This window comes from Solanum pennellii, chromosome 3 (genome assembly GCF_001406875.1).
Source record: "Solanum pennellii chromosome 3, SPENNV200".
Classification (NCBI taxonomy): Eukaryota; Viridiplantae; Streptophyta; class Magnoliopsida; order Solanales; family Solanaceae; genus Solanum; species Solanum pennellii.
In genome coordinates, this window is record NC_028639.1 from 70,882,482 (window position 1) to 70,908,491 (window position 26,010).

A 26,010-nucleotide genomic window follows, 5' to 3' on the forward strand; every position below is an offset into this window, starting at 1 on the left:
TTGTGGACAGATTGACTAAGTCTGCCCACTTTATCCCTGTGAAGTCTACTTACAGGGCCGAGGATTACGCGAGACTTTACATTGATGAGATTGTGAGATGGCATGGGATCCCTTTGTCTATTATTTCAGATAGAGGAGCTCAGTTTACTTCGCATTTTTGGAGATCTTTCCAGAAAAGCTTAGGCACGCAAGTGAAACTTAGCACCGTCTTTCATCCTCAGACGGATGGACAGGCAGAGCGCACCATTCAGACATTGGAGGACATGTTAAGAGCGTGTGTGATTGACTTTAGAGGTAACTGGGATGACCATCTACCTTTGATAGAGTTCTCGTATAATAATAGCTATCACTCCAGCATTGGGATGGCACCATTTGAGGCATTGTATGGTAGGAGGTGTAGATCTCCAGTTGGGTGGTTCGAGGTTGGAGAGTCATCTATTTTGGGTCCAGAGATCATTCATGAGGCCTTGGAGAAAGTTAGGATGATTAGGGACAGGTTGGCTACTGCTTACAGCCGACAGAAATCATATGCAGACAACAGAAAGCGACCCTTAGAATTTAACGTTGGTGACCAGGTTTACTTGAAGATATCGCCTATGAAAGGGGTGATGCGATTTGGTAGAAAAGGGAAGCTTAGTCCGAGGTATGTGGGGCCATATGAGATCCTACAGCGCGTGGGTGGGGTGGCCTATGAGTTAGCATTGCCTGCGGAGCTAGCTTCTGTTCATCCAGTCTTTCATGTCTCTATGTTGAAGAAGTGCCTAGGTGATCCAGCATCAATCCTACCTGTAGAAGGTTTGGGGGTTGGTGAAGACTTGTCCTATGAGGAAATACCTGTTGAGATCTTAGACAGACAGGTCAAGCGGCTGAGGAACAAGGAGATTGCCACAGTGAAGGTATTGTGGAGAAACCATCTTGTTGAGGGTGCTACGTGGGAGGCTGAGGCCGACATGAGATCCCGATATCCACATCTTTTCAACTCTTGAGGTTAGGCTTCCTACTCGTAAGACTATAGTTCCTTATCTCTTCGTATTTGTTGCTATTGGCTGATTGTACATAGCAATTAAGTTATGATCTCATTGGCATTATGAGGTGTAATGGTAGTGTCATTCGGGGACGAATGTTCCTAAGGGGGGGATAATGTAACGATTCAAAAAAAAAGAATTATATAAATAAGAATAAATAGGTATTTAAGGGCATAATTGTCCTTTCACGTTTTAAATGAATAAATAAATAAATAAATAAAACAGATTTGTATTTATTTATTTTAAATGTTATTTGACTAATTCTTGAATTAGTCTCCTAATCCAATTAGTCCTCTCTCTCTCACGCTTCTTAACTCCCTCTCTCACGTTCTCCATCTTCCTCACATTATTTCTGCCAAAATATCAACAGTTTTCATGCTTGAAGAACTAACAAAAATTTTTAAGCAAAAGAAAAAGTAATCAAAACGTCAAGGCTAAGAGAGGTTTGTCGAGAGAGGTGTACGTTGAAGTGAATTGGGGGTGGTTTAGAGGAGTTTTCCGGGCAGCAACATTTAAAGTTTGAACTTCGATTAAGGTATGGGTTTCTCTCATGGAATTCTTTCTCCAAGAGTACTTTCTTTCGAACGTTTCTTAAACTCTTGAAACTAAGGTTGTTCCCCTTCGTATGTCCTTGTCCTTAGCTCCCTAACGAATTTGTAGGATGGGTATGTTGTGCTGCTAGATTTTTGCATGAATGATGTGTTTAAATTTTGTGTCTTTCGGAAAGTATGAAAGTATATATGTATGTATTTGTGCAAGATTTTGACCATGACTTTAAGTCTTTCTTTGGCATGTTAATAGATTAGAGATTACTCGTGTTTTATGTGCAAATAGAGGCTCTTAAAAGCTTGATGTTCACTTGTTGAAATGCTATAAATTTTAGTTAAACAAATGACCAAATCATACTTTTAACTTGTCTTAAGAATCCTACCGAACGACAAATAAAGAGGTGCTTAAAAGTCCCGTAAATCGCTTCATAAAAATGTGTAACAAAGTTCCAGAATCTGGAAATTCGCTACAGGTGAATTCTGGAAATTTTGGGTGTCAAAAAAATTAAATAAAAATAGGCGAGGTCTGCAGGGATCGAACCCGAGACCTCACCAAAGTAAGACAAAAAAAAAAAAAGGAATGTGCCAGGCGGGGCTCGAAATGGGGGCTGGGACCGGCGAAATTCGCCAAGAAAAGAAATAAAAAGGGGGCTGGGGGGGATCGAACTCGCGACCCCCAGCCACACGCGAAAAAGAAAAAAAAAAGAAAAAAAAAACGTGAGGCGTGGGAATCGATCCCACGACCTCAGTAGGAGAAAATTAAAAAAAAAATATATGAGGTTGTGGGGATTCGATCCCATAACCTCACTGTAGATGCTTTTTTTTTATGAATTAAAGAAGGAGGGGCTGTGGGGGTTCGAACCCACAACCTCCCTATTCAAGCGAATTCAATAAAAAAAAAATAATAATAATGATAAATTAAAATTCTAATTAAAGTTGGAAAATTAATTCTCTTATGTAAAATATTGAGATTTAATTTAGAATTCTAATTAAAATAGAATATTAATTCTTTTATGTAAATATTGAGATTTAAATTAGAATTCTAATTAAATTAGAAAATTATTCTTTCATGTAAATGATTGAAATTTACTTTAGAATTCTAATTAAAATAGAAAATTTATTATGTCATGAAAATGTTGAGATTTAATTTAGAGTTCTAAAGTTATAAATGTTGGAAATAAAATCAATGAAAAATATAAATGATATCCAAATAATTCAAGATTTGGGTTCCCGTGCCCAAAACCTCCGTATTGATACATAAGTCATACGTGAGTAAAATATTCAAGGATAATGCCATCTACTTAGATCAAAAATTTAGATCTTGGTATATATATATATAAATACAAGATACATAAGTCTTGTAATACATAATCTTAGGAAAATAAGAATCACTTAACGAATTATAAATGAAGCCCCGTGGCTTGTATGTATAGACAAATAAGTTTAACATACGTTCAAATTAAGTGAACCTAAGATATACGTAATGAAAGGAAGAATGTGGTGACAACCATGATGTGAGGCTAATGTATATGATGAGAGCAATCTCAAATGAGCCTAAGTAAAGGGTACCAATACGTACTCACCAATGAGAGTGTAAGATAATGAAGAGATCAGTCTCAATGAACACTCTAATGACAATATTGAGTTTAAAACACTTAATACTAATGATGAGATGAGAAATCATCTATTGAGCTATGATGTCCTCATACTAGAAGCCAACTTCCATGATGTATGAGTTGAATGTAATGGAACTTTATACCGAGCACCGATAGGCTAGCTATGAGCGGTGATGCCTTCTTTCGGGAAGGGCGGAGGTTCACGTAACTCTCATGAGATGAGACCGTCCGGCTTGCCGGGTATGGGTCTCCATATATCTCCTAGTCTTTGAACCTATATTGCCACTATAGGGATCTGGCGGGGTTAAATTCCCATAAACGCTAGCATGTTATTGAATCACTTTGGCCGGTGATTCCACCTCTTTTCGGTGTGGGGGAGACACTGGATTTCATGATGCTCACATGATCTATGTCGGTTAAAGTTAAAGTTCCCAATGAATGAATGAGGCCAGCCTCAAATGAATCATATAAAGAAATGAATGATACCGAAGGTGTTAGGATAGGATAATCAAGAGGTGAGCTAGATTCAGGTAATGACATTAGGTCATTCCTGATCATTGCACAGCAAACCCGATGAAAGTCTTAAACTACATCCTAGGTATAGCTGGTGTTCGCACTGGCCTATGAATGAATTGAAATGAAATACGAATGAATGAGTGAAGCAGACTCTGTGTTTGCTAAAGAAGGCTCCCTAGTTGAGGTCCCATATGTTGAGCCCTCATTTTGGAAAGTCTTAAGGTTAAGTCTATGATAATAAGGTCTCATGGTATATGAATGAATAATATGAAAGAAACTATGTGTTATATGTTATGTGATAGGTGAAGATGTTATGTCTTGTGTGCAATACGATGATTATAATGATGCATGTCACTCTCATGGCATAACTTTCCTAATCTCATTTTAGCAAGTCCACTGACTTGACTTCCAAACATCATGTTGTTAGGGAAGAGCTCTTCTTTCTCATGCATGTCCCTGGTGTGTGCTTGCATATACCCATACTTAGTACAAGTGTGTACTAATTCCATACGAACATCTACTTTTAGGTGCAGGCACAGGTGGACGCTAGAGCTACAGGTTCGTTGTTGCAGCTATCCGGACGTCAGTATTCATCCGGAGTTTGGTAGGTCCTCATGCTTTCGAGGATGCTACTGTTTTACATTCTAGCGTAGTTTTAGAGTTGAGCTAGTGGAGCATGTTCCGCTAGCGTTTCTTTCCTGTTTTGGTTCAGACTTTGTATTGGTGCTATTTTGGCCGATATACAATTAATACCTAATGAATTATTTCTTTCAGTTGCCTATCTCTTAAATGTTAGATGGTTGATGATGAACGATTACGAAATGTTAAGAATGTTTAGCAAGTATGATTAAAGAATCAAAAATTTCAAATTTTCCGCTAAAATTAATCTATGTAAAGTAAGAATGACGTAAGTAGGCTTGTCTGCGACCTCTGAGAGGTCAACGACGCCGGTCTCGTCTGGGGTCTAGATTCCGGTCGTGACATATTAATTGCCACTTGAATTCAGTAAAACTCAATATTTTTAAATGCCTCCTATCCTTAACCAAATTTATCTAGCTTGAGATTTTGATCATAAAAGATTTCTCAACCCTCTTCTTCTACTACATCTCCGCCCTCTTTTACCTCATTTACACATCAACCCATCCAACATCTTAAGATATTTCATTTATTTATAAACTAAATTTGGTCAATTGAAAAATTATTTAGTGTTGGAGAAGTTTGCGTAATTTATCAAGAATTGTGAAATTTTTATATTTTTGAGGAAAAAAATATAGTTTGCATGTAAAAATAAAATTCCATTTCAAAACCGGCACTTTAAAACAAAAAGGGCTATTTATTTTTAGATCTCAAATTTAAATTTTGAAATTGACAAAATCAAAAAAGTTCTTGGGTTGGTCTATCAATAACGAAAAGATAAAGACCCATTTCAACAATTTGTTAAAGTAGCCTCAATGCAAGTGAAAGTACACTGAATTCCAAAATTCGCCAGAACAGAATTCGTAACTGAATTCCGAATTCTCTCTCGAAATCCGAGTCAATTTTCATATGTAAAATTTTAGCCCTAATTAGCTAAAATCAATGGCAAATCGGTGCAAGGATTTGCCGGTAGAATGCTGGGAACTGATATTCAGTCGTCTTCATCACAAATCCGACTTGGAATCGTTTTCCGTGGTGTCCAAACAGTTTCTTGCTCTCACAAATCGTCTGCGCATCGGTTTAACGGTGATAGATTCGACTCTGCTCACCCATGGTAACATATCTAAACTAATTCATCGATTTCCGAATCTTAAATCCATTGATCTTAGTAATTTCAGTGGTGACCTTGATCCTGTTCTTGTTGATCTTGCCAATTCCCTTTCGTATACATCAAATCTCGAACGAATTGATATCTCTAATCATAAGAAATTACCGTTTATGGGTTTGAAGGAGTTAGGGCGGAAATTAAAGGGTTTGAGGGTTTTGACATGTAGCAATCTAACTCTTTTGCGTGATTCTGATTTGTATGTTATTGCTGAGTTGTTTCCGTTTTTGGAAGAGTTGGACATTAGCTATCCGAGTACGGATTATGTTTTGGATTCTGTGTATATTGCTTCAGAGGCTAGTAATTTGGCTGTGACTGATTCTGGGGTTGAGGTTTTGTCTGTGAATATGAGTAATTTGCGTAAGATCAATGTTTCTGGGAATCATTTGATTACTGATAGGTCGCTTGTTGCGCTTTCTATTAATTGTTTGAATTTGGAAGGACTTGATATGGATGATTGCCCTTTTATTACCATAAAAGGGATCCTTTCTATACTGCGTACTTGTGCTGCTTTGAGTTGGATTTCAGTGTCTGAGATTCACATTGCTCAATCAAGTTCTGGTTTTGAATGTTTGGCTACTTCTAGCCGAACTTTACAGAAACTAGAAGTTTCCAATTCCATTATAACGGATGAATTCCTCTTCATGGTGGCCAATGCTTCTCTTCCTCTAAATACACTTACACTTTGTTGGTGTACAGATTTCACATATTCTGGTATTTCTAAGTTGTTGTGTGCATACCAGTCTCTGAAGTACTTATCATTGGTTCAAGTAGATTTTTTGAGTGATGAGTGTATGGATGATTTATCCCAATATCTACAGTGTATTGTTACCATTGATCTCAGTGGTTGTATGAGATTGACCAATTTGACGTTCTACGCACTTGCAAGAAACTGTCCTTCACTAACGGAAATTTATATGGAAAATACTGGTTTTGGGACGAATCATTGTTTTCATAATGATGTAAAGAACCCGAGAATCAGGTCTGTTAATTTGGCAACTAACCATTACCTAGATGATGACTGTCTCATGAATGTTGCTTTGATGTGCCCCAACATGGACTTTCTTGATGTGATATCATGTACTAGCCTTACAGAGACAGGTATTATTGCTGTTCTTGAGGTGTGTAATCAGATAAGGGATTTGCAACTTGATAACTGTTCAGGGATTAAACATATCGGAAAAGGTGCAGAATTGCCTAGTCTTGAGGTAATAAGTGCAGCTGGTTCAGCATTAAATGATGAAGGTCTGGTCATGATTGGAAGCAGATGTTCTCGACTGCTGAAATTAAACTTGGAGAACTGTAAAGGAGTGACAGCAGAGGGCTTACATGCAATGGTGAAGAACTGTAGATCATTGAGAGAGATAAACCTGAAGAAGTGTCCTCAAGTTAGTATCAATTCTCTGAATAATTTGGTGTTTTCGTCTTCATCACTAAGGAGAGTTATTCCGCCCTGTTGCTCTGCTTTTACTGATAGCTTGAGGGGATTTTACTTGCACCATGGATGTCGAGTGTACTCAGGCTAGTGTTTGTCTGGTGTATGAAGCACATATTATACATTGTGTCCCTTTGATTTCAAACATTTAGACTGTCATAGAACTAGTCCAGTTTTTCATATCTGTTGTAAATTTTGTTGAAAATTTATTTAGACTGTGCAGTCTGCCATTATCTGTTCACATTTGTTTTACAGCTGCGCGCTGCAATCATACCCCCCTCCCCTCCCCTCCTCATCCTGCGTTTTCCAGCTTTTATCTTTCTTAGAGCCTGTTTGGCTCAGCTTAAAAGCTGGTCAGACTGACTTAAAAGCTGATTTTTGACTTATTTAACTGTTTGGCAATACTCAAAATAACTTTTTTTAAGTTAAAAAAAACTTATTTTAAGCCAAAAGTTAAAAGTTGGGGTAGGGGTGCTTTTTTTTTTTTAGCTTATAAGCTGTTTTAGGTTGACCACATTTTTATCTTTTTGCTCTTAATATTTTTATACAATCTTCAAATTACCCATATAACCCTAACATTTCTTTCTTCCATTTTTCCCTTTTCACGTTTGACATAACAACTTCAGCACTTTTATCCAAACGCATAACTGCTTATTTTAAAAATAAGTTTCAGCACTTTTAAAAGTACTTTTTTAAAGCTGCTTTTATTAAGCCCATCCAAACGGGCCCTTATTAACCAGATATTGAGTTATCCTGTATTAGTTGAAAAAATACAGGAGCAACATCATGTTGGATGTTCTTATTTATAGACAGTGTCTTGATGTCTTAATTGGGAAAATTGAAGCGTCTTAACTAAAGAATTGAACTCCTATGACAACTTATCTTAAAGTTTGAGGAAGCAGAGATCGAAGAAGAAGAAAGAAGCAACATCTAAACGTCTTTAAACCTTTATGTATTATTTTATGTGAAACAGAAGATTGAATAACAATTATTTTATGTGAAACAGAAGATTGAATAACAATGCAGCAAAAATTTTATGAATAATGAATCAAATTATGTATTTTTTTGCGCTAAATAAAAGATTGAATAATGATGCACACATTGTGATAAAACTACTTAAATAACAAATGCACTCTCTATCTCTCCACACTTTTCATTCAAGTGCTTTCACGTGCCAATTAAATTCTTGCCTGGGCCTACCTCGCCTCATTTTTAAAGAAAACATTGTAAGTAAATACTCCCACCGTCCATCCGATTGTGATCTTGTTTACTAATATCAATTTAATTAATTTTAAAAATGAAATTAGATTAAATTAATTAAATATATTAAAACTCTACAATAAGTACTATAAACTTTTGCATATCAATTTGATAAAAAGAATTATAAAATGTTAATCAAAGTTCTTATCGTTTGTCTCTTAAAATGAAAATGTTGACAGCTAAATATGGATGAAGTGAGTTTTAAAAAACCATGACAATTAATAGAAGTTTGTTACCTCATTAGGATTGGTAAGGTAAGGCCTAATCCCCCTTATTATTAATAAAAGGCCGCCAGACGTACTGTTAAAAAAAAAGTTACGATAATTAAAAGTAGACGAAGAGAGTAGTATAGTAGTAATTTCTAATACAACAAAACAGAACTCCCGCACAATGAATTCATATATTATTAATATCTTCATTATCAATTTACGCATAGGTAATAAGTGAGGTATAATTAGAAATTACCAATAGAACAAACAAATTAAATGAATGAAGGAATATATTAGCTTTTTTCTCGCTAAAGAGTAGAAATATTTTCCTGAATAATGTTGGGAACTAATATTCAATCGTCTCTCTCACCAATCTGAGTTGTAATCAGTTTCTTTGGTGTGCAAAGAATTCCTTGCACATCTCACCAATAATGGTCTACTACTCCATTTGTCTGTAATGCATCCATCATCTAAACTCATTCACAGATTTCCTCATCGATGGTGATATGAAAAGAAAATTATGGTATTCAAGTAATGTGATCAACTGATATATAGAATAGTTACATCTTTATCTGTAGATATTTCCAGAGAGAAACTATGAAGGAATGAGGGTTGGCCCCAAAGAATCGGACACTGAAGAAATCTGTCAGAAAAAAAAACTGTCTACTGCAACTAGTAAGTTAGGATCTCTAACCTATGGTTGACATCTTCTCAAAGAAATATCACAGGATCCTAACTACCCTCAGTACCTTCATGACTAAAAATCCACTTTCGCAGCTTCTGTTCGACAAGTGGTGAAGGAAAGAAAGTCTTTACTTACTACTGAATCCAGAATTCATCCTATAACAGGGTTAGCCCTTACTAGTTTATACTCGTCTTTCTGTGTTGGAGGATCCCCTGTTATGCAGAAGTATTTCAGTTCATCCCCAGAGATTGTCAGAGCCAGAAGCCTCGCCAAATGGAATGTTGAGGTCTGGGAGTACAAATTTGGAATCCAAAGCTGCGACGTCTTGCTGCTTTTCCAGAGATGATGGCGATACTGCAACCTTGTTTGCAGCTTTTTCCAGTAAGATGGGAATGACTGGATAGCTTGGTTGAACCTCTTGCTGATACTGACCCGAAATCCCATCATATGCAACAATTGTGCCTCTTTCATTTGCCTGCTGAGGGAGCACATCAAGCTGGAGAAAAGGACATTAAGTTAGTATACAGTTTCTATACCTCCGTTCTTCCTTGATCTGTCGTGGAGAAAAAGTAGGTAAAGCATGCTCATTTGTAGTTTCAAGTGGCAGTCTTATGTTCATGGTGGGGGTTGAAAAACTACTTAGATCAAGAAAATACATCCACGTGATAATCATTCGCGCTAACCATTAAGTGATCTTGATTCACTAGCCAGGATAAAATCAGTCTATAAGACAGTTGAGCAAGAATATTAAGGTTGCCTAAGATTTAAAAAGTAAAAAAAAGCAATAGGTATCATACAGTATAAAATAGACCATACAGCCAAATTGATAACCATATTACCTTCATTCTTTTCAGTTTTTGATTTGTTTCCCTCTGATTCTCCACACTAGCGCGTAGTAAAGCCACTTGCTGTATAAAGAGTGGTGTTGATTGAGGAACTTATAATACAATCAAACTATAAGTATAACTACTCACAATAGCAAAGAAGAATACCTTCTTCAATTGCTTTCTTTCCTTAATTAGCATGATCTCATCCATTTTCAGCTCAGCCAATGTCTGCTCATCACAGAAGGGATAAAAAGGAAAAATGAATAAGTGACTTAGTAGTCCTGAATATTGGAAATAGAACATTTTGTGTCCCAGGTCACGCACTTAATAAAAACCAAAGTAAAAGTGGTGAAGCAATGGGTCTTCCTTCAAAATTACAAAAATTTTTGCATTTACATAACTTAGTTGAGGGTAAAAACTAACCTTTTTCTTCCTTGACCTCTTGCTGGTGGTAGCATCACTAGTACCATTAACCTGAGAGTCCAGCAAAGTCTGCAGATAAATGATACGTCCAATCAAACACGCGCTTGCTTTCAAGAAAATAGTGTATAATAATTGGTTGCCAAGAGAGAGTATATATTAAAGGCATGTCGATATATCTGCATACATATTTAACACACTACAGTGTGTTCACAACATCAACCACAATGTAAGCCAAAAAATATATGGGACATAATCTGCGACCAACATGTCCTCCTTATCCAAACACCAAAGAAAGTTATATGGTCGACAAATTTCTCAGACAAGTAGGGACAGTAAAACTTGTTAATAAGCCAGAGACGGATAAAAAATGAAGTTTCCTTTAACAACTATACACCTATTTTGTCGTAGATAATAACCCCTAGGACGACTTTTTACACATGCAATCTGATAAACCACTCCATTAAAATAACACTTCTTTGACTAAACACTTTCACTTGTACAGCTGCCACTTCTTGATTAGCTCGTCCAGGAGTACTAACAAGAAGAAGCTTCCAAGCAATAGGTAATACACTGTTATTTTTATTTAATTTTTTACCATAGTTTCCACGCTATCTTTCGCACAACTCCACTAATTTCACCATAATCACAACTTTTTCGACTATGACAGAATGTGAAGAAATTTTGTTAGAGTACGAAAAAAAAGGTTATGTATAGAAGCTGCACATATTCTAATTTTCTAACAATCACTGATATTTGACTACGTACGGTTTTGGGGTGCCCCAAAATATTCCTTTTCATTTGCTGTCAACCAAATGTCGTTTAGACTGTGGGTATGAATAAAACGACAAAGCTTAAATTCAAGATTCTGACGCTGAACCCACAGCTTAAGCTATCCCTACATCCTACCACACTTTATAATTCCCCTCAACTTTCCACGTTTACAAAAAAAGAAAAAAAATTTACTCCACCAAATTGCTTAGCCACTAACAAACACTACCACCAAACTGAACGCAGACCTATTTGCCACGAACACACGCCATCCTCTTTAGTCTTTACTCATCATTAAATTTCAAACTAAAATATTTAAATTGACGTAAATGCCCCCACTAATCATAGTTAAAAAACATAAAAAAGTAAGTAGGGATAATAAAAAGTGAGGACAAAAGGGGTTTGACCAATTGAAGAGTTGGCTTATTTTGCAATTCAGTACCGAATCCAATAGTTCAAAAGTGAACCGACCCCGACAAAGACTGGAGACATTTTATTAGTTACTTCATCAGGTCGGCCAAATTGACTCAATTGTCCTTAAGATAGGGTTAAGAGGCTAAACTTCGAATCAGATTTTAAAAATTTATCTTCTTTAAAATATTATTATCGCCAAATTTTTATAAGGTGTTTGGATAAATTTTATTTTAGGAGTAGAAAGTGTGACACGAAGACGCCACAAAATAATAGGGGGATTCGGGTGGTGAGAGAAAAACGTGAAGAGTCATTCAATCTTGTGCGTCTGACAACATATGTTGAAAGTAAAGTTCACCACTTTTCTCCTCCTTGTAAATATTCATTTAATAGTAACTTTAATAAAGATAAGAAGTTAACATTAATTTGGAATATGGGGAAATTGGAAAGTCCGGAGATTTATATATGGTAAGGGGTACTTTGGTCAACACGCGGAGAATAAAACGGAGCCACCAACGACGACCGCGGTTTACTCACCGGAGACCTACGGAACTGAAGCTAATCCGATAAGTGAGTTTGTTATTTTTTTAAAACTGAAAAAAACAGAGACAGGTGACTGCTATATCTATTTGCTTCCAATGGACGCTTTGAAACTAGAAAAATAAAATAAAATCCGAATTTCTGGAAGAGTCACGAGGAATGAATCGAATGACACACGCGACTCAAATGAAATGGCTCGCGTCAACGAATTAACAACTTGCCATAACCACCACACACCAGATAAATTAACAGAGAATCCGCCGTTCACTGTAAACGATATACACGATGGACAAACCAATAATCGTACACGAAAAGCATGCACATCGAGTGAGAGAGAGAGAAGAAGAAGAAGAACAAACATCCAAACCTTAGATCTCGTGCTGCTTGGAGTTTTGTATAGCGGATGAGGAGATCCGCTAGACTCTTCACAGCCACCATCAACGGCGCCACCACTACCACCGCCACCTCCACAACTAACAGATGTGCCGCCACTCCATGACAAAGGAGTAGTAGGACTAGCACGTGGAGCCGCCTTCTTAGCATTAACAGAAACTGATTTAGACCTGCTCCGACGCACAGACCACTCAAGCGGTGAACCTGTCCTCTTCAACTTAGCCGGTAACGGAACCGGAGCCGGAATCGGAGATGGAGATGGATTGGCCTGGCTGAGACGCAAGAGTAATTCAGCAACGACAGAGTCATCCATGATTGCCGTTTGAACCCACTCTTCTTCAGGCATGACGGCGATTTTGATGAATGGAAAGGGTAGGAAGAGGTTGGAAAAGGAAAAAGTGTAAGGAAGATGAGAGAGGAATGAAATGAGATTGTGGGCTTAGTGGTGGCAAAGGCAAATAAAAATCGGAAAAAAAAGTGTAGCTGCATTAATTTATATATATATTATTATATAATATAAATGGCCAGGATGACATGAAGTGGCTATATATATACATACACATTATTGAAGTGCGTGGATGTCTCTTCATACTAACTTAGTGTGTATAAAAAAGATTTTCAACCTATGTATGCCGGTATAGTTTTGGATTTAGAATTTAAATTTTGAAATAATATATACAATACGAATATAAAGTTTATTATTTCTAATTAGAAAAAAGATATCCCAACTAATATTATTTCTAATTATTTTTTAATGTTTACCATTCACTAATACTTCTAAAATTAGACATAAATATTTTTAAATGATTTTATGATGTAAAAACACGTTTATAGTTAGTTATCATGCTTTTCTTTTCAAAATAGGTGTTACCTTAATCATTTTGTATTCGTCAATATATACATAAAGTATAGATAAAGTTGATTTACTAAATTATCGATATTTTTTATTTTTATAGATATATTTCACTTTCATCCTTATTAAAAGTAAATGGTCCAAAACGTAATTTTATATTTATAAAAAATAAAAATATAATTATTGACATGTTTTCATTTCCATCCTTCGTTATAAATACAAAAAAACTATTAATACGACTTAAAGAAAAAGTATCAAATAAAAAATAGTAAATAATAAGGATAATCAATCAAAATTATCCTTGAATTAATATTTTTCCTAAAAAGTATGTCAAACAAAACATGAAAAATGCAATGAATAGAAGAGTTTAAATGTTTTCTTCAGCGTTGACCATTATTAGAAAAATACTTGTAAACATAAATATATATAATTAGAAATTTTTTTTACTTTTTTACCTCTTAAATTTTAAAAACGATATTTATTTTCTAACGATGGAAATGATATTATCTATATATAGGGAATTAATGTAATTGTCGAGATGTCAATTGACACACACTTTTGTGTTGGTGTTGAATAGAAGGCAACAATTGAAAATGAGATTACACTTTGTTTTTCTTTTTTTTTTTTTCGTAATTTAATTTAGAGGACTCTATGATGGGACCCACAAAATTGAAACGTGGCACTGAGCAGCTGGTTTTGATGATCACGCGCTTGGTGTCCGAGAGTGGTTGAGAAAATAAAAAAAGGGATGGGAGAATGGTGATGTTGTCTGTTTGAGAGTTGAGTGTGGGGACCTAATTGGCTTGTTTTATGCTTACACTATGCCGCATATGACACTCTTCTAATAGATTCAATCTTCTATCCAATCAAAAACTTACATTATCATATGTTTTCTTTAGTTTTGATGAGTATTTGAACTATTTGGTGTGAAAAATATTCACCTTCAAGTGAGATAAAAAGAAGTCGCGTTTGGATATGATTTGAAATTAAGTTAATTTAGAGTATGTATTTATGAATCGTACTGAATAATTATTTATATCTATCTTTTCAAGCTTAATGTATGATAGATTTTTGAAGATAAAGTTAAAATATTTTTTTTTTGTCTCATTCGATCTTTTACATAACAAAGTTTTTTCCTTTCTCTGTGAAGTATAAGCAATGAGGAATCGATGGGATGAGACTCAATTCAGTTATATCACTGACTTTATGTCCATATTTCAGTCTATGATACTGTTCTTAAAGTTTAACGAACTAGGAAAGTATTTACTTAAAAGTGAAAGGTTAATATTTTTGCCCTTGTTAGCAGTAGTGAATATCATATAACTTCATATTGCAAAACGACAGATTGGTAATGAATGATAACGTACTAAATAGAAAATGCATTTCTATTTGATTTTTTTGGACATGTAGTTTAAATTTCATTAGTTGTATTATTTTTCGTAAACAAAATAAATTCAAAATATATGAAACTATCAAAAAATATATAAAAATATAATTTTTTCTGTAACATATAAATTTATGAGTCAAATTTTATAATTTAATGAAGTAAAATCAAAATCATATTCCTATGACCAAAGTTCTAGTGAATGTTGGTAATTATTATGATCATTATAACAATTGATTTTCAACCAAGGAAGAGGTTGAAAATTTATTTCAAAAGTGTAAGTGAAAGAACTAGAGAAATAAAAACGGGTGACGCGCGAGGGAGAAGCATGGTACTTGCCTTTAACAAGTGCTACTTTACTTTTAAATATACTACTTTAGAGTTAATTGTCACACAAAGCATCATGTCATTTCACGTGATACCTCATACATTAAGGAGAATATAAAATCATGATGAGTAAAATGTCGTCTTTAACTACTACTAATAGGACTAGCATTATATAGTCACTTTATAATGCAACAAACTTTAAAGGCAACACAGTTCTCACAGAAATTTTCTCAAAGAGTGTCCAGAAAGAACAATTTCTTAGACCAGAAAAAGTTATTTAATCATTTTACTTGTATATATGCTATTTTTTACGATGAAAGGTGTCCATTTGAACACCTTTACCACTATGTAACGATCCATCAAATTGTTCCATTAACATTATACAACAGTTAATTGACCAAATCAAATCGCGAACACCCTAAAGCTGCTAGTGAATAGTGAGTGCTTAATCAATAAAAATTTGGGGTAGAGTTGTAAGTAGTTCTTCTCATTTATTAGATGTCTCATATTTGAGTTTTTTTAGGTATAAAAGTCGTCTCTATTAGGAAGCATATTACTTCCAATGTGGGACACTCCGGTATACATTTAAATTTTAGTCAAATTTAAAGATATAGGATAGAAAGGTATACAATGTCGATAAATTCTTTTGATATATATTTAAATTTAAATCGAATTTAGAATAAAAATGTATTTCGTACCAACAAATCTCTATTAAAAAAGTAATACTATCCATTTTATGATTTGGAGCGTGCTATTCACACACTCTTCATGCCTCTACACGTATTCGGAGCCACCTTTTTTTATTTTTTTTATTTTGTGATTATTGTTTTTGGTACGTTTTATATTTCCCAAAGATATTATTACTCAATATTGGTTTCCCCTTTATGAACTACCGCGTGAATCACTGTCTCCCTCCACTGACTGCTTCTTTCGGTTTAAATTTATTTTATTTTAAGACCCAACTAATAAATATAAATTATGCGTATTTTATTCATAATTTGATCATAATTATATGATGTATAGTTTTACTTTTAAAATGATAAATCGAATATCAATTATAAATATGAGATTCCTGTTAATGTTTATTCGTTTTAGTCAAAGCAATTTGAAACTATAGTAGTTAAAGAAGACACAGCATTGCGCTAGTGGCAGCCATGTGTGCGAAGCGATGGAATTTGAACTTTCTTAGTATCAACGATATGGTATCGTGAGATGAAATCAGCGCTTGGACATGTCATTTTATACTGATTCTATCTTATGATTCTGCATCATGAGATGTGATATCATATTCTCCAAAAATCATGATATGGAATCACATGGTGATATCATATCATGATTTAAGATGTTTTACTACAAAAATTAATCCACGAATTTATATTTTGTTAAAACAAACCCACATTTATAACTGTCAACCATTTATTTCACATGTAAAATAAAATTTATGATCACATCATTACATTTTTAAATTAATTATTCTCACCGATATAAAATTTATTATTTTCACTAACATATAGTCACTTTAACTTACACTTCACGATTGTTGAGTAATAAAATCTCGAAGAGCCCGTGAAAGGTGTATCATTTTACTCAAATATATTGATAAAACAATTACTTAAGTGGACAATAAAATAGCATTGTGATAATTATTATACGATTTTATAATTTTTTGTTGATTTAATAATATTGAATAAACAATTGGAGTTATTTTAATAGTTTTAGAACTTCTGGGAGTTTTATGTTTATAAGAAAATAAACAATACAAAAACTTCATATCGCATGTCCAAACAAAGCTTAGATCATTATTTCATGTCATGATATACCATATCGCATGGCCAAACAGGCCCTTAATTTGCCTGTCAAAATGGAACAATGTGAATGCTGCTAGGAAAGTAATCTAAGAGAGGAATTTTACGAAGAAGGTATTATAGAATAGAAAGTAGACTTATAAAAAATAAAAAGACATGTATATGTTATGTGCGTATAAATTTAAAATTTTAATCGAGCTAAAAACATTCTACTTTCCAGCATAAGGTGGCTTTATCACTTATACTGGGAGAGCATATAAGAAAAAAATTAAAAACATTTTAAAATTAGACATGAATTATTAGTTTTATCTTTAAAGTATAAACAATTTTTAAAATATTTCTTTATTTGAATAACTAAACTTAAATATAGATACATTATCCTTCATGTAATATTAGTAAAATACTTTCCTAAATTCTAGTAACTTTTAGGCGTATTTTAAACACTTTTATCGATTTTTAATTAAGAATCTCATGCCCCCTATGAGAATGTGAAGCTACTAACTATGTCATGTGGCAGATCGGAGCTAACTAAAAATTTATCTAAATTTAGTTAATCCAGTAAAAAAATATTATTAAGACTATCAATAGTTAAAAAAAAAACTAATAATTTACACTAAATTGAAAAATGTTTATCATTTCTGGACAATTTTATATTTTTTTTGAATGGGAATATGCTACTCTCTAAATTCTTATTTTGTGGTCAAAATAGTATTGGCATGAGTTAAGTTTGTTAAACTCCAAAATGGTCAATGATTACGCGTGACTAAATTCTTGGGTGTCTTCGTGGACTAGTGTTTCTCAATTTGGGAAATTAATTTAGCACCTTCTAATTTCTACTTTATTTCACCTTCTAAAGACTCACACAAGGTATATTTTGAGCCATTATTGGCCCAACATAAACATTGCCACGTCATTTTGATGGATCTACATTAGTATATTGACACACTACTCATTTAAGTTCTTTATTATAATCATTAATTGCTACTCTAATCAGTAAAAATTCAAGTAATGGTAAAAAAAGAAAAACTTAAAAGATCGTTAATATATATATATAAAACTTGTATTCTTGATTTATTTAAGTTCAGAGTTTTAACAAATAGCGTGCAAAATAAAAATTAAATTAGTAAATTTTGAATATCACGTAATTATAGAAAAAAATTAAGAGAGGAAGTTCTCTCTCTCTATATATATATATATATATATATATAATATTATTTTATAGAAATTTGAGGCCCCCGAAAATTTACATGTAGGTAGGGTTGATAGGTGATTTTATTTTATTTTTTAAATTAACGACACATTTGTCAACTGTTCCACGTAGCATAGTGAAGGGAAAAAAAAATGTCAATGGCATTGGGAGTAATATAGCAATATCAAATATTTAGGGAGAAATCCATGAATGCGTTGACTAATTACTACTATTACCCCAAACTTTAATTAGTAGAGTTGTATTTTAATAATTAAGCATATAAAAGCGAGCCGAGGGAATCACGGTTTAGTTGAGAAACCCCTTTAATTAACACAATTCCTTTGATTAAAATTTTTACAAAATAAGTTCGAAAAATAAAAATATAACATTTTAAGATTATTTATTTATAATATATATTATTAAATTTTAATTTAGATTATATATTTACTAATAAAATTTCTACCTCCATGGTTAATCGAAGATATCCTCTTTTCGATTGTGACTCTTTCGTACTGTTGATTTTCTTTTTGATACTTCGAAAGTAGATGTTGTTGACCGACACCTATATTTTAATTTTTACACCTTAAATTATCAAGCATATTAAAAATAATATAGCATTATACAGAAATATTACTTTAACTTGTTTTTAGCAGACAACTATGTTCTTCAACTTTGTGTGAGACAAGTAGACACTTTAAACTTGTATTATAATACACGTAGGACCCACTTAGGAAACAAAATTGTCATGTAGGGTGTTATGTAGAGTGATTGTATTTATTTTGTTCAATTTTATACAAGTTTAAGTGATTACTTGTGCACAATTAAAGTAAAATATCATCGATTTAACCTGACAACAAGTTAGAATTATGTTTATTTATTATACCAATGATATATATGATCACAACTCTGCTTGAGAGAATCACGGGTTAGTTTGTTTCCCTGCGCCATGGTTGATGCACATAAACTTTGTACTAATCTTTATTATTTTAATTGAACAGTTCATTACCCAACAATTCTTGGGCTTAAAATGGGCCTAATATGAATGTGTTACATGGGCTTCGGCTTACTAAACGTGTCACTCAAAATGTCATTTACTAGAGAATCTAATTTAAAACTGTGTATTGATATATTTATGCAAAATTATAAGGTTTAGCAAATGAAAGTTTTTTTAAAAAAAATTGGCATTCTATAGCAAATTCCTTGCATTTACTAGAAATATAAAAATTTCCTTATTTATTTCATGCTTCATAAATATCTTTTCGTTAATTACGTACATATTTCCCAACATAAATACGAATCAACGAATTAAAGACTTTTATTACTTTCTTCGTCACTTGCATTTGTCCACTATACTAAAAATACATTTTTACTACTATTTATTTAGGGGTGAAAATCTAGACAAAATTAATCATATACTTCATAATTATTAAATGTAATTATTAAAAATATTTAAAAAAATATATATTATATTTATTATATTGAAAGTGTGGAATCATTAAATTATTATTCGATTTATTACATCTGTAAAGACATGCAAAGTTATTTTTTGATACGCAACTATGGAATTGAGGGAATAATTAATTGGGCCTGCTCGTAAAAATGGAATGAGTTGGCCCAGTAGTTTGATCGATTCCTAAACGTTACTCCTTTTGTCTCGGTTATGACAAATTTTAAAACGGGAAAATTTCATATATGGCAAACTGAATTTATAAAATAATATTATATGAGTATAGTTTACATAATTTCATTCTATAGGTATATACATAATTTCATTCTATAGGTATATTTTAGTTTGTTATCTAACCCTATATACGATAACAAACATTGAAATAATCCCATGATTTAAGCTAAACATTCAAAATAAAATATTTTCTCAAAAAAGAATTCTATAGCGATAAAAAGACTATACAAACTTGTTTTCGGAAAACTAAACTCTTTAATGTGTATAAAGTTAACATTCAAATGTAAATAAATTGAATATAAATTGTTTAATTTGTACCAAATTGTAAAGTAGTTATTACATACATATACAAGTAATTATATATGAATAAAATAGAAATATGAATATAGTACTTGTATATACACGAATTTCTCAAGCAGATTTATATATAATAACATAAAATACAAAAAAAAATTGTGATTTAAAATAAATTATAACACAAATAATTGTACCAAAAATTTCAAAGTAGTTACTTATATACATATATAATTTGTTGAATATACAAAAAATTGTATACGTATGAAAGAAAATTTATATACGAATGTAAATAAAATGAATATAAAAATATACAAAAAATTGTATATGTATAAACAAAATTATATTCGAATGTAAATAAAATGAATATCACTTGTATATGTATAAATGGAAATATGAATGTAGTACTTGTATATACACAAATCCCTCAATCAGTTTTGTATATAATGATGTAAAATACAAAAAATTTATTTTAAAACAAATAATCAATTTTTAAAGTAATTACGTATATAACAACACAAATACCTTGATCAGTTTATATATAATAATTAGATGTACAAACAACTTTATACACAATATTCAAGCAAGTAATTCTTACGGATGGAGATGAATCTTCCATTCTGATTTTGAAGAACTTGCAATTTGATAAGAAAAAAAAATTAAAAAATATATATATGAAAAAATAAGATGTATAATACACATACAAATGTTGATGAAGGAATTTTTTTTAAAAAAAAATAGATTGTGGGTTGATTTTGGCAATTACCTGCGAAAATTGAGAGCAAGACGAAATAAAGAACGTGAAATCTTCTTTGAAATTCAAAATAGAGTGGAGGAGTGATTTTAAGAGAAAAATATGTAATGGGGATAGGAAAGATAAAATAAATTTTGTATAAAATTATATATAGAAAATAATAAATAAGTCTTTTACTGGTATACAAATTGTTGGTGGGTCCCATTAATTATGACAAAAAAAAAAGAAACTATAATCACTGAGAGTAAATAAATTAAAATACACCCTTATTAATTAATTACTTAGTGTAGTTTGCCATCTCACGTAATTTTCTCTTTTGTAGGGAAAATTATTTTTTATTTTTTAAATTCTATGTTGACTCAAACTAACTCACGATGAAATTTGAAAGATAACCATTTCTCAAAGAAAAAGTATTTTTATTAAAGTGCCTGATATATTAGTGGACAACAAAAGGAGACTAGTCATGACTCATGAGTTGAACTCCTCAACCACCGAAAACATACCGCAGTAAACTTGAATCACCGTAATTGAGGAAACAAAAATATACAATACTAAATATTATTAAGTCGGTAAAATTCGATGACTGCGAATAATTTTTGCAAATAAGTTTTGTTTTAGGAAAACATATGTTGAATAATTTGGTTTTTCTTTGATGTTTTTCTTTTTGTTTTTTTTTAGAAATACAAAACTTTTGTATGCACAAAAAATATAATTTTGTGAAGAAGAATAAGGGATATATCAATCAATAGTGAAGCATGCATATATCAGAAAATGCCTCAATCAATAGATTATGATGATCGAATCCATCCGGGATATCATGCTTAGATTAGGCTGCCTCTTCTGTTTATCACTGTTTACTCATCACTATTACATAAGAAAACCATTTTCAAGTTATTTCATCATATATCCTAATATATAATTACATTCTTTACATTAAATTATGTTATAATCAGTATTATAATCAACCTGAGTAATTCAGGTTAATTTTTTGGTAAAGCATTCCAAATTAGAAAATTTTAAGTTTTGATATATTATTTCTCGTGTACCCGTTTTGATAACCATGCGAAATATTTACATTCAAAATGCATTAAAGAAACTACTCCCTTCCTCTCATTTTATATGATATTTTTTACATTTCGAAATTCAAAATAAGTCTATCTTTGACCGTATATTTTTCATAGATTCTTTTATCGTTTTGAATTATCAATTATTGTGACTTATAATATTCTGTACGTAATTTACAAATATATAAATTTTATTTTAAAAAAAAAATTTGATACGCAAATGTCCGATCAAAATTGAACTCTTCGACTCACGAAAATAAAAAGTGTCACATAAATTGGGACAGAGGGAGTATAATATACAGGGGCGGAGCTACCTTTATACAAGGGGTTCATCCGAACTCCCTTCGGTGGAAAATTATATTGATTATACATGGTTAAAATAAAGTTTATATGTATATATAGTAGACGTCGAACCTCCTTCGACTATCTATTTCTACCAATTTGGAATATTCTTATTGAAAATCTTGGCTTCGCTTCTGATAATTTATACATATATTTCGATTTAACTTTTAATAATATAATTTCTTAATCAAATTAGAATTATATTAGTATATAACATTCCATCTGAACATACTAAAAAGAAAAATACATTACTCCCTATGTTTTACTAAGAGCCATTTTGGCATACCTTTTTTTTAAAAAAAAAAAGGATTTTCAACTTTCTTAAGGTCATTTTAAACTTGTTTTTAACTTATGTTTAATTTTGTCAAGCATTTTCAAAAATTAAAAATAATTTAAAAGTATTTAGGAAAGAATGTCTCTTTTCTTTTACATATATAATTTGAAATTTTTTAATTTTCTAACATGTCTTACTATATATTTTTAAACTTTTTTAATTTTTTAAATCAAATTAAGATTAAACAAGCAAAGTAGTAACAGAAAAGTTTGTAGTCAAAGGGACTTGAGTATAAATTAGAATGGTAGAAATTTTGAATGAAATCGAAAAGGTAGCTTTTATATTATATAGCAGGACAGACTGAACTTACAGTTCTGCACTGTTAAAAATTCTGAGATAAAATGTACTTTGCCCATTTATTCAGTCTTGTGAATATTTACAGTATCTAACCATCGGATCAACCAGAATTTCCTCATCCCTAAAGTACACTATCTAGGGCAGTCCACCCCATAACACAAATGTCTCGGCGTAGCTATGTTATAGTCAGATTCGTTGAAAAAATAATACTGAATATATAAATTAAAATGATATACAAAATAATTAAATAAAATATTTTGAACACCCTTCTTAGTAATTTTAGGTGTGTTGAAACAGCTAGTGTTTAGTGTGCTCAAGCGTTTGAATCTCACTAACAACAATTTTTATGTTACTCGCTTTTTTTTATGGTCTTTGTGAATTTTTGACTCCTCTATATCTGTAGGCTCCGCTAATACGGATGCATTACCATAAAACAACTTATAATCGTTATTTATTGATACTAAATTAAATATTGCTATTAGCATTTAGCGACATGTTGAAAAAATGATACTAAAAAACACTAAAAATACATCTTTAATGGTAAATAATCTATTACTCCATTATTAGATGATTGCCGCTAAAAATGACATTTCTGCTCTCTTCCAAATTCATTTACACAAATAAGAAGCAAAATAAATTTTACTACTCAATCACAACACAAGGAAATTTTACAGCTTGTTTTTAAAAGAGGAGCATCGATTCATATGAACTATACCTGAAATATACGTATTAGATGATTTTTCTTTAAAAAAGATATTTTTCATTGTATTATAAATAATGTAAGATCATAAATAATAAAAAATAAATTAATCAAATAATAAGCCAGAAAAATTCACCCTAACACAAGCTGATAAATAAAGATCAGATGTGTCATACAAGTAACGATCGTCCTCAGAAACCCCGTCTTTCGTGGGCGCCTTTTTAGGCGTTACAACGTCATTAATGTTCTCACACCAAAATTAACTCTATAATATATATAATGATAAATTTTAGGGATTACATAATTTTAATAAAATTACAATATATTGTTTTTAATTTGTAAATTACATTAATTTTTTAAAAAAGTAACATAAATCAAATATATAATATATGACTCAGATATATTAAAGAGTATCTCAAATATATTAGAACATAAATTGAATTCGTAATATATAATTTAAATACATCAAAAATTAATTCAGATACATACTATTTAGCTCGAATACATTAAAAACTAGCTCGAATATATTATAAAAAACTGAATAATAATATACAGTTTATGTATATTAAATACTAATTTGAATAAATTAATATATAGCTCAAATACATTAAATAAATAAAAAAAATTCGATATTTTTAAAAATACAAAAGGATATTGAAAACAAGAAATACTCCTCTGCTACTACTTTTTACTTGAGTCACTTGGACTTTGTTTATCATCCTATATGAAATAACGATATAACATCATGACATGAAATAAATAATTGTCTTATGTATAATATAAAATAATTTTTATTTTGATTTTATTTATATTTATGCGCTTCAACTTTAAATATGTATAATTAAATACTTAAACTTATTTAAATTTAAAAAAGTAGATACATAAATCCTACGTGACATAATACACGTAGGACAAAAGATTACAAAAATGTCATGTAAGACATGTGCGTATTTGTTCAACTTTATATAAGTTCAAGTGTTTACTTGTCCACACCCAAAAATCAAGAGCATGAGTGTAATTTAAAGCAAAGTTAAAAAGTAAAAACATATTTATGTATTATGTATTTATTTTATTATATAATACTAAAATTATCGCAAGTCTGTATAAAATTTACCGAATAAAAATATTTATAAATCATATAAAACTATATAACAAATTTCTGAAATAAATCCAACATTTACTGATCTAAATTTAATACAATAATATTAAACATTTTTTTTCTAGATTTTATGACTAACAAAACGAACTAAGAGCAGTAAAGTTAATGTTGATGAAAGTAGCGATTATATGAAATATAACTAATTTTAAAGAAGCTGAAAAGTAATGAAAAGATAGAAAAAGGAAAAACTCAAAACCTATTACCAGCCGGCCTTGCAGCAAGCTAAGTTTTCCATGCATGTTAGATTAGAAAATGTAATTTCAATAATCAGCCATTAGAAGTAATTAATCAAACGCATAACATACATATTGATGATTTGAAAGATCAAAAGAAACGTAACGGATCATTAGCTACACATAATCGTAAATATTGTAACTGAAATAAACAAAACAAAGTCAATCAAATAGAACATAGAATACAAAAAAAAAAAAAAGATAAAAATTACATTTAACAGAACGTTTTTCTTGTTTGTTTTTTTTCTTTCAAGAAAAACTACAGCAAAATCATAACATGCATTTCTCATCGTATTACATGAACCACATAGTTTAATTTACACATTACGATACGTTTATGCTAAAACGCATACTATACGAAACGAACACTAATTTACTCTACTTCCTCCCGAAGCCGAGCTTGAGATCAAGCTCCACAGTAACACTTACCCCTTTACTTAACTCATTTGAGCTGAATAAATGCGCAGCTGAAGTTACTACTGAGCATTTTCTTTGATTATTAGCAATACTGCCACCATTTTTGTTCTTCTTTTTCAATCCACGAGATGAATTTGAAGATGATGACGTGGATGTTGGTGAAGTAGGCAGAGGGACAATCGGAGGAATCTGGAAATTCGTTCGCGCTTTTGAGCCTCTCAACCACCTCGCCGCCGCGTCGTACGCACGCGCCGCCTCCTCCGGGGTGTCGAATGTACCCAGCCAGTGTCTGCACCGCCCTATGCGGTCGCGAATCTCCGCTGACCATCTCCCCCATGGCCTCTTTCTCACTCCTCTGTAACTCTTCTCCACTGATTGAACATTATTATTATTCTTCTTCTTTTCTTCAGGACACGTGCGTTTCAGAATTGAAACTGCTGATGAATTTGGATCATCACTCTTGTTTTGATTATTATTATTATTGTTATTGTGACCGAAAAGAACATGTTCTCCAACAACAGCAGCGATTCCTTCGAGAACAGGGGATTTTTCATTAACATTTTCATTAGCAGAAACAGAGTAATTATCCCAAAATGGGTCGAGGGAATAATTAGTGTTGTCAATGGAGAAATTATGGTGATGATTTGGTTCATTTGGGTAAAGAGGTTTTTGTGTAGAGAAGAAGAATGGTTCAGCTTTTTGAGAAAGGGAATTATACAT

The 26,010-nt window shown here is 31.8% G+C and overlaps 3 protein-coding genes across 3 annotated transcripts; 1 reads left to right on the forward strand and 2 right to left on the reverse strand.

Moving 5' to 3' along the window:
• The first annotated feature begins 5,283 nt into the window (after positions 1 to 5,283).
• Positions 5,284 to 7,032, forward strand: LOC107013683 (F-box/LRR-repeat protein 7). The gene has a single exon (XM_015213554.2). It carries the CDS (start codon positions 5,284 to 5,286, stop codon positions 7,030 to 7,032), a length of 1,749 nt encoding a protein of 582 aa, XP_015069040.1.
• Positions 7,033 to 8,911: 1,879 nt separating this feature from the next.
• LOC107013688 lies at positions 8,912 to 12,947 on the reverse strand. Its single transcript, XM_015213560.2, has 5 exons — positions 12,432 to 12,947; positions 10,346 to 10,414; positions 10,088 to 10,150; positions 9,935 to 10,003; positions 8,912 to 9,591 (listed from the first exon to the last, which is right to left on the reverse strand). Exons 1-5 carry the CDS (start codon positions 12,801 to 12,803, stop codon positions 9,331 to 9,333), a joined length of 834 nt encoding a protein of 277 aa, XP_015069046.1. The 5' UTR covers positions 12,804 to 12,947; the 3' UTR covers positions 8,912 to 9,330.
• Positions 12,948 to 25,087: 12,140 nt separating this feature from the next.
• On the reverse strand, positions 25,088 to 26,010 carry LOC107013689 (ethylene-responsive transcription factor ERF084). The gene has a single exon (XM_015213561.2). It carries the CDS (start codon positions 26,008 to 26,010, stop codon positions 25,252 to 25,254), a length of 759 nt encoding a protein of 252 aa, XP_015069047.1. The 3' UTR covers positions 25,088 to 25,251.